General features: G+C 39.7%; 1 protein-coding gene across 7 annotated transcripts in view; it reads left to right on the top strand.

Moving 5' to 3' along the window:
* Positions 1–8,603, top strand: part of ST7 (suppression of tumorigenicity 7) — a 275,611-nt gene that overhangs the window by 122,740 nt on the left and 144,268 nt on the right. For 6 of the 7 annotated variants that reach the window (XM_019514533.1, XM_019514531.1, XM_019514536.1 and 3 more), the window contains exon 2: positions 6,781–6,863. The exons of the other annotated variant lie outside the window; for it this stretch is intronic. In XM_019514533.1, the coding sequence (XP_019370078.1) occupies positions 6,781–6,863 (83 nt within the window). The remainder of the gene's footprint in view (positions 1–6,780; positions 6,864–8,603) is intronic. 7 annotated transcript variants of the gene reach the window in all.

Raw genomic sequence — 8,603 nt, 5'->3', positions numbered from 1 at the left:
GGCGGGGCAGGTGGCAGTGGTGCTGGCAGGGGAGGGTATAGGGGGAGGTTGCAGCCACCACAAAATCTGCCATAGTCCCCCCATAGCCCTACCTCCCAGCACAGACCCAGGCCAGCCACCCTACCAGGAAGAGGCTAGCTCAGCCTTTGGCCCTGAGCCCACAGTGGGCAGCCTGTGCTCACCCCACACAAATCCAGACGTGTCCCCCATGCCTCCTCTGAGGGTGCGTGCAGCAGTGGGAGCCACCCCTCCGACCCCCAACAAGCCACTTGCAGCTCTGTCCCATGCCCCGCCTCAGCTGGACAGTGCCTGCCCCAGCCCTAGCCCCTCTCCCTTCCTTACTGTGGGGACCTCAAGCTGCTCCCACCACATCCCTTTCCCCCAGAGACTTACCAGCTGGCTGCTGCTCTCCAAGCTGTCCAGCTGCCTTCCTGGCCCCATGCGTGCTGTGGCTACATGCACGCACACAGCATTTATCAGTGATGTTATCGGCCACATTGGCCAAAAAAAGCCGATTGCCGATAATGTCAATTTGCCTTTTATCGGTGCTGATACCATATGGACTGATATATTGGTGTACCTCTAGTTTGGTTTGGTTTTTCCCTATGAAAATTTTTAACTTTTTGTTGAATTTTTTAAAAAAGTGAACATTTTTATTGAGCATTCCATTAGGAGATTTAAATCAAATGACTCGCATCCATTGGACTCTGTTTCAGTATACCAGTCTTCAGCCAAAAGCAGAAGCATTTTCTCAACAAAAAATTTTTGTCCTGACATACCTTTGAAATGAAGGCCTCTTAATCATAATAGTAGTGCAAACCTAAAAATATTACAGAAATTCAGTGGTGAATATGTATAACCATTAAAATGTGGAATTCATTGATTGGTTAGTATCTGTACAGGACAGCATTTAAAAAGCTTTATATTATCAGCAGGTTACCATGTATTACCATGTAAGGAAGAAGCACTCAGTTTAATTTGGACTGAATGGCTGAACTGTTCAGCTTTTAGGTATTTTCAGAACTGTTTAGCTTTTAGGTATTTTCTTCTTTGGTAATATCCTTAAAATCTTTGCACAAGTAAATTTTTTAATAGCTTTAATGGTAAAACAACTATTATGGATCTGGGTGCAACCTATTATGGATCTGGTGTTTTCCTGGGTATAACACCTAATATATGTTGTGGCCTCAAATCTTGCTCTTTTACTTGTACTTGAGGGACAAAGAGACCACTGTACTGAAGCATGCACATTGCATCGTGATTTGAGCTCACTTTTCTTATTAGGCACATATAGAAATTACATTTGTGGTGCAATTGGCCCCTTGAAAGTGTTCTACAGCTGTGCCCAAACAGAAGGGCACAGCTGTGGAGTGCTCTGATTCCACGACAAATTAACCCTCATAATATGAGGGTTCAAATGAAGGTGCTTCAAAGCAGAGCACCTTCATTAACTTCTGTCTGCTCCTGCATCTGGGATAAAGCAGCCCAGCCCCACTCCTGATACTGTCTCAGGATGGGAGGGGGAGAAGGCAGAGGAGGGGAGGTCCAATCAGGTTTGCCTAGCCTTGCTGGGAGCGGGGAGGAGTGGTTGGTTTGGAGCCCCCCCCTGAGGTGAGGGGCTGTAATCCACTCGCTTACCACCGCCCCCCCCGGTGCAGCTAAGTAAACCCCAAAACAGTTCCCTCCCTTGCCTTCTCCCCTTCCCAATCTGAAGAGGGGGACCACAGACCAGGGTGGGACTTAAGCAAGAGGCTACAGACAGACGGCTTCTCTCACTGGATTGGCTACAGATTGGAGCCTGATCCCCCCCCACCCTCCCCACCCAACAGCTAACTTCTGTTGGATCCGGAGGGTTGGTCTAATTTATGGTGTTTTATGTGAAGTCCCATGGGTTAGACTGGGGAGCTGCACTTCTGTCTGCGTCCATTGACTTAAGACTCTTAGTGGCTTATGATCTTTCTAAAGATGGATGGTACAGACAGAGATTGAGGCTATTTGAAAGCATATCTGGGTAAATGGCTCACTTACAACTCAAAAGCTTGTAGTGCTCTGCTCCTTGGCACAAATTTTGTACATTCACATGTCTAAGTAGGATTCTTGAACTTTTTTGCTTCTACCTCAGTAGGCGAACTCTATATTGCAACAATAATTTTAAATCTAGAGATCATAACTTTCTTTTGAGAGAGTGATTGTTAAGGCACAAATTGACAATACTGGGGTTGAGTTCTTTTGTACACATGAAGCAAAAGATAAACTTCATTGATGTGTGTGTGGAATACAGTATATCACCCTTGAAAACTGAAGATTCTCTTTTTCAATACAAAATTACTTTTTGGAAAATTGGAATCTGGGATAGTCTGGTAATAAGCATGTGGTAAGATTAATTTTAAAATGGGTCTTTTAAAACTATTTCGTTCTGTATCTGGTCTTTTTTTGCCTCAAATGGTTTTAGAAATGGAATAATACAGATTTTGCAAGATTTGTTTGAGAGAAAACTGGTTGAAATAACAGATGTATACCTTATTCAAAATTATTAGGTTGGAATAAGCTAAATTATTAACAATTGTTGTATCTAATTGTTATAATTATAGACTGCAGACTGGGCCAGGTCAACAGTTCATGTAACCCTTAAATGGGGTCACTGTGAAATTAACTAAGTAACAGCATTCCCTTACAACCCATTTACGTGATACAATTCTTTTTATTGTAGTAAAAGAGGCTAGGCTTTATTGTGAAGTGCCCTTAATGGTAGACAACTTAGAGGGCTGTCACTGCACCTAAAAGCTGCCCTTGCTGCCTGCTAGCTTTTAGCACTGATGCTTAGAAAGCTTCCCTCACCCCGTTACTTGACTATTCTTTACGCTGTGTTCCACATAGGCAGGAACACAAAGTCTTTAAAGTATAGAAATATTGAGACAAAAATACATGTGCCTTATGCATTTTGCATGTTTTGATTTCTGACCTTTAATCTGGGCTTGTATTGCTCCTGTTCCTCCAGTTTATTCTGAGTCGCCATATCTCCACCTAAACAGCATTTTGTCTGAGAACTATTAATTCTCTGCGAGGTGCTGTAGAATGATGCAGTCTATATTTTGCCTGATCTCTGTGCGATGCTGCTTCTAATATGTATCAGCACTTTATTGGGCAAGAGACCAGGCTGACATCCAAAATCACCATGGTAGTGTTATTTTATATGGAACTATATATGAGAATGGATCTTTGCAGACATTTTAGATGTTCATGTCCTGAGGGCCTTATCTAAATTATTTGACATAGCTGAATGATATGCTCATATTAACTCTGCCAGTATAATCTATTAATCCTTTCCTGGAATTTTTTTTCTCATGTGAATGAAATGCCACAAGTCTGAAAAGAGATTTAGAAAAGCAACTTAGGGCAGGTATAGACATTACATTTTTACTGGTATAAGTGATTGGAAACCAGTCTTATACCTGTAACAAAACAGAAGTCCAGCACACAAAACTGGTCGGTACCTGTAATGGAACAGAAGTTTGACACGCTTAGACTGGTATAAAAATGGCAGAACCCCCTCTAAGATTTGCCGCCATCCCACCAAAGGGTGAAATGTGTGTTCTGTTTGCTAACAAGCTAAACTGCATTGCTTCCAGAAAACCACGTAACTTAGATTGCGCCTTGGGTTTTTTTGAATGTCTGTACCTAGTCTTAGTTTCATTGCCCTGAATAATAAGATCGAAACTAAAACTTCATCACTTGAAAGAGCTCTGTACTTGCTTTTTTTTGTGTGCCATTCAACCTGAATATGGGAGTGTGTTTTGGCAACAAAAAGAGAAAATAATATGATTGAAATGACATCAGATCGTTGACAAACATTTGGTTGAATAATCTATGAATATGGTATTAAGTATGGCTTGGATGCTTTTTCTATCTGACTGCCCAGAATAGATTTCACATGTCCTAGAGTGTTTTAGTAATCCTTTCCAGAACTTTTGATGATGGGATTTAATGCTTTATTTACTAAGGCAACATTGGCAGCTTTGGAAAAGTAAATTCAGCTGTGCAGGGCAGAAGCAGTACCTTTATTCTGGATGATCCCAGTGGAGCTAAAATATAAGCAAGGAGGGGAAGGGAGGAGGTTATCTCATAAGTAATCGTGCTCAGTTTGTTTAGACAGTATTTATGTCTTGATTGTTTTTACAAAATATAGATTTCACTGTGTTCCATCATCCCCACAAATACATTACAGTTCAATTTATTTAGTCGGTCTAATAAAAGATATCACCTCTACCCAAATAATTTTGTCTGCTTAAAGTAAATCAGGCATTTGCAAAGGCTTATGGAAGTAATTAGGATATAACAATAATTAAAATAATGCTATTTAAGAACACCTGACAAATGGTGCTGAATATATAAGTTTACTACTGGGAGGGTGTTTCTTCAAGACCCTTTGTAAATGCTAGGGAGTCACAGTTATAAGTGGGTACTCAAAGTTAAGCAGTTGTACCATCATGTGCACTCCTTCTCCTCCTCCTCTTTTATGGGCAGAAATAAACGGATGTATCAAAATACTATAAATTTAGGAGGAAGGAAGTATTGGTGTTTTCTCTCACTTACGATTACACTGGAATTTTCCCTTTCAAAGAAAGCATCTGCCCACACTCCAAAACATCCTCCTTCTCACTCCCACCATTTCATCGAATAAAAATCCTTCATAGGGGATCAGTCTGAGGTCCAGGTTTGGACTGGTGGCCTTTCAGCATCTTCCAACCACATTACCAGTAATTCATTAGAGTATCTGAAAGAAGGCACAGTTTTTACATGGTGTGATTTTTCTCTGCACAGGAAATTAGGGCAAAGTAGTTATTATTGAGTTGCCATTAGAGAACAGCCACCACACACTTGGTATGTTTGCTTACAGGTCTAAATATAGGTGATACTGCAATACTTCAGATAACACCAAGTGGTGACCACTGGCAGATGCTTCTTTGTTGATGATCTAAAAGTCAGTTGCTGATAGACAGTATCCATGGACTTATAAAAAGTCTTATATAAAGGCTTAATCTAGGTTTCTTTGACGTTTAAGGCTTCCGTTGACTTCAGAGGATTTTGTGATTTTTCTGTATTTAGTTGGACTTACATAATCAACCAGTTGCTTTAATAATGAAGCTTGGGATGTTAATACACATTGAGGAATAATTAACAGAGGTTAATATTTGTGAAAGTCATTTAATTGAAGATTACAGTGTTTCTACATAGAATAGTAAAAGCAAAGACCTTCCACAGATAAAAGCCAGGTAATCAGCTGCTGTAAATCAGTTGTCCTATGCCAGCTCACTGAAAAGCTGCCCCATACAGTCTAGCCTGTCTCTTTCCAGTCATTCTTCTAGCAGCATTTTTTTAGAGGGAGTTTTAAAAGTTTATACATTGGGAGCCATCAGTTTAAGAGGGCACATGCAAAAAGGAAGAACCTGGGAGTATTGACACAAAAAGTAGATAAAAATTCCATTTCTGCTTGCATCTGATTGTTAAGGTAGGAACCAGTACAGACTGTTGTGATGGAGGCAATGACAGGCTACAGTGCACACCTTGCAAACAACAGCTTCCTTAATGCAGGGGCTCATTTGGGGTCTGTGTTAAGGAGCTTGCTTTCAAAGCACAGACGTAGGGAGACCTCTTGTACATCAGCTGCTCCTGTAACCTGCTGTGTTAAAGGGCAGTCCAGAGTTGAAGTAGTTCAGAGAACCTTGCATAGATCTTCCATGGATGGAGAAATTTCCTCTGAGGTGGAATTTTTTTCAGGGCTATTAGTCATAATAAAAAGTATGTGTGAATGCATTAGCTTAACTCATCTCCTATCATGATGAGCTTTTCTTCTCTTTCCAAAAATATCCTCTCACAATTGAACACAAAATGCTGATTTATGTGAAATGAACTGTATCGGTATCAGAAAGCAGGAAGCTAGGGTTGGAAGGGACCTCAGGAGGTCATCTAGTCCTATTCCTTACATATGCCCCTGTTTCTAATGCTAGAAGTTACCATGCCTTGGTAAATCATGTATTGCTTGCAATTAAAACATTTGGAAATCAAAATTCCTAAGTGTGAGGTTTTAAGTTTAAGAGGACAAAACCTAATGTTTTGTAAGCTGTTAGGTTACTGCAAGGAAACTGCAGGGAAGCAGCTCAACGTCTCTTGTTTAGTCACTCAAGTTACTTGTTGGCATTGAGGCAGGTAATGCTCTGGAGACCTGTCAAGCAATTTCCAGTCATAGTGAAGTAGTAGTTCCCAGGAGTGTATTAGTTCAAGAAGGACAGGAGATTTAGCTGTCCTTACTACTGACACCATGAGGTTCATAGTTCAGTTGTGTCTCAAGTCTGCATTCCAAAATGAGGAATTTAAAAAAATAAAAGGAATTGAAGTGGCCCAAATTGATTCCAGGATTCCCCTGCGTACTCAAGGTCAATAAAAGATGACATACAGTCTGCCCTGGCCTACTCTCTTGGCTTTCTAGCTTTTAAAATGCAGTGATGGGGATGTGTGGTGTGGCTTGGGAAAGACCACTTGTATAGTGAAGCACTTAATAATTGGTTATAACTTATTCTTTGTTGTAAAGAGGAAGTCCTGGGTGTAACATATTAAGCTGCCTCTTACCAGGCTGCTAATTTCATTCTTTTAAATCATTCTTTTAAAAAAAATAAAAAGAAGGAGTAAGCAAGCTGTTGATTTGTAGACTTGCTGGGGAAAACAAAAGGGAGAACCTGTCCTTGCTCTTCTAATTAAGATTTTCCTTTCTTTCTTTTTCAGTGAGTATGTTTTTGAACACACTAACCCCCAAGTTCTATGTTGCCCTGACAGGCACATCCTCATTAATCTCTGGGCTCATTCTGGTAAGTACTAGATGTATTAACTTGAATTTACAAATTGCTTCCGTTGTCCATAATGTAACAAATACTGGCAAGACTTCTTGTGCCACATTTAGATATGTTTTCCCTGCCCCATCGCTCCCCCCCACTACCTTTCAAATTTATACAGTCCATGGGATTATTAGTATTTGTCCTAAAAGAAATGTTTCACTGATGTTTCCTTTTAAGAAAAAAAAATCCCAACAACCCAGCATGAAGGAGCCAACCTTTAATAATTCAAACAAGTTTGCATGTAAAGTGTTGCCTTGAACACATACAGCAAAAATAAAACGATTCTTGGAAGAGAAAAAGACTTAGAGATCGTTAGTATGCTCTTTTCAGAAGGCTAAGCTATAGATGAGGTATCCTATTAAAAAATGGAGGGGTGCAATATTGGTAATGAACCTGATTTTAGTGTCCTGCTTCCAAGTGGTGATGATTGCACTGGAAAGAAAGAGATTTAAATGAGCATGAATTTATGTATAATACTTTTGATATCTTTACTGGGTCCTGTTAGAATGTACTTGTTCTTTTAAACCTCTCAGAGTAAAAAACATGCACTTGAGTAGATTTTAACACCAGCGTAGATATAGATGTCCATAGTGGTGCCTTTGTTTATAGGAACTGGACCTTGTTTATCATGTTCATAAGAAAAAAAAACTGAAAAGAGTTGGAGTATCATGGTTATATCAGGCTCTTTCTTACATACCTTGATGCTAGGAGCAGGTTTATTACCTTGTTTCATGTTTATTCAATCCCTATCTTTGTTTGCAAAAAAGTCACATATTTCTCTAGTTTGCTGAGTACTGCATTTTTGGTCTCTGCTGTCATAGAATGCTTTACCTGCATTATCTGAACTCAGTATTAGCCCTGTGCTCTTTTGTTCAGTGTGGGAGCAAAACTGCAATAAAATAGCAATGTTGAACTACTGTAAGATGAACTGCTCACAGTGGCCTCTCACTGTCAATGAGTTTGAACTCAGGGCTGAGTGTTATCATTTAATCCCTTCTCTAGGAGTTGTGTAATTCTAGATATATAACATCCATTCCAGCCTCTCACCCCCTGAAATCTCCATAGCCTCTTCCTATGAGACATAGGATGAGTCTGCACAGCTCAGATAAAAAAAAAAAAAAATCATGTGTGCTGCTGCTTTGATATCCAGAGAACTGCTTCACTTTAGTGTTTACAAGCAACAGAAGACAATTACTTAATGACTGCACCTTGGGCATTCTTCAGAACTGTGTAATTTTAGTCCCAAACCACAGCACAGCTCTTCAGAGAAATCAAGAGTTCCTTGGGAACGTGAACAATGTGGTTCAGACTTCAGAGAGTGAGAGTGAAGACGACTGTAGGACATGGCAGAAGAGAGACAGATCTTTCCCTTATGGAAATATTAAAGGGTTTAATAGGAAAAACCAACTAAATTCTGTATAAATCAATCCTCATTCTTTCTATTAGAATAGGCTGAGTGCTATAGGGATTTTTAAACCATCCTATACAATTACAGAGCAAACTGCAATCCTTTATTAAATATCTACAATGTTAGAAAATGTACATTTGATAGGACTTTCTCTAATGGCAATTTAAAGGAGTGGGGATGGTTTCTGGGAGACTTGCAAAATGGAAGTGGATCTCTGTGCCTGTGGCTACTAATGGGAGCTTGATTAAAAATGACTGTGACTAATTGGAGTTTAGTTAAAAAAAAAAAAAAAAAAAAAAAAATTT

The sequence above is a fragment of the Gavialis gangeticus genome, unplaced genomic scaffold, assembly GCF_001723915.1.
Source record: "Gavialis gangeticus isolate Ggan-Ray unplaced genomic scaffold, GavGan_comp1, whole genome shotgun sequence".
Taxonomy (NCBI): Eukaryota; Metazoa; Chordata; order Crocodylia; family Gavialidae; genus Gavialis; species Gavialis gangeticus.
This window is presented reverse-complemented; position numbering and strand designations above follow the sequence as displayed.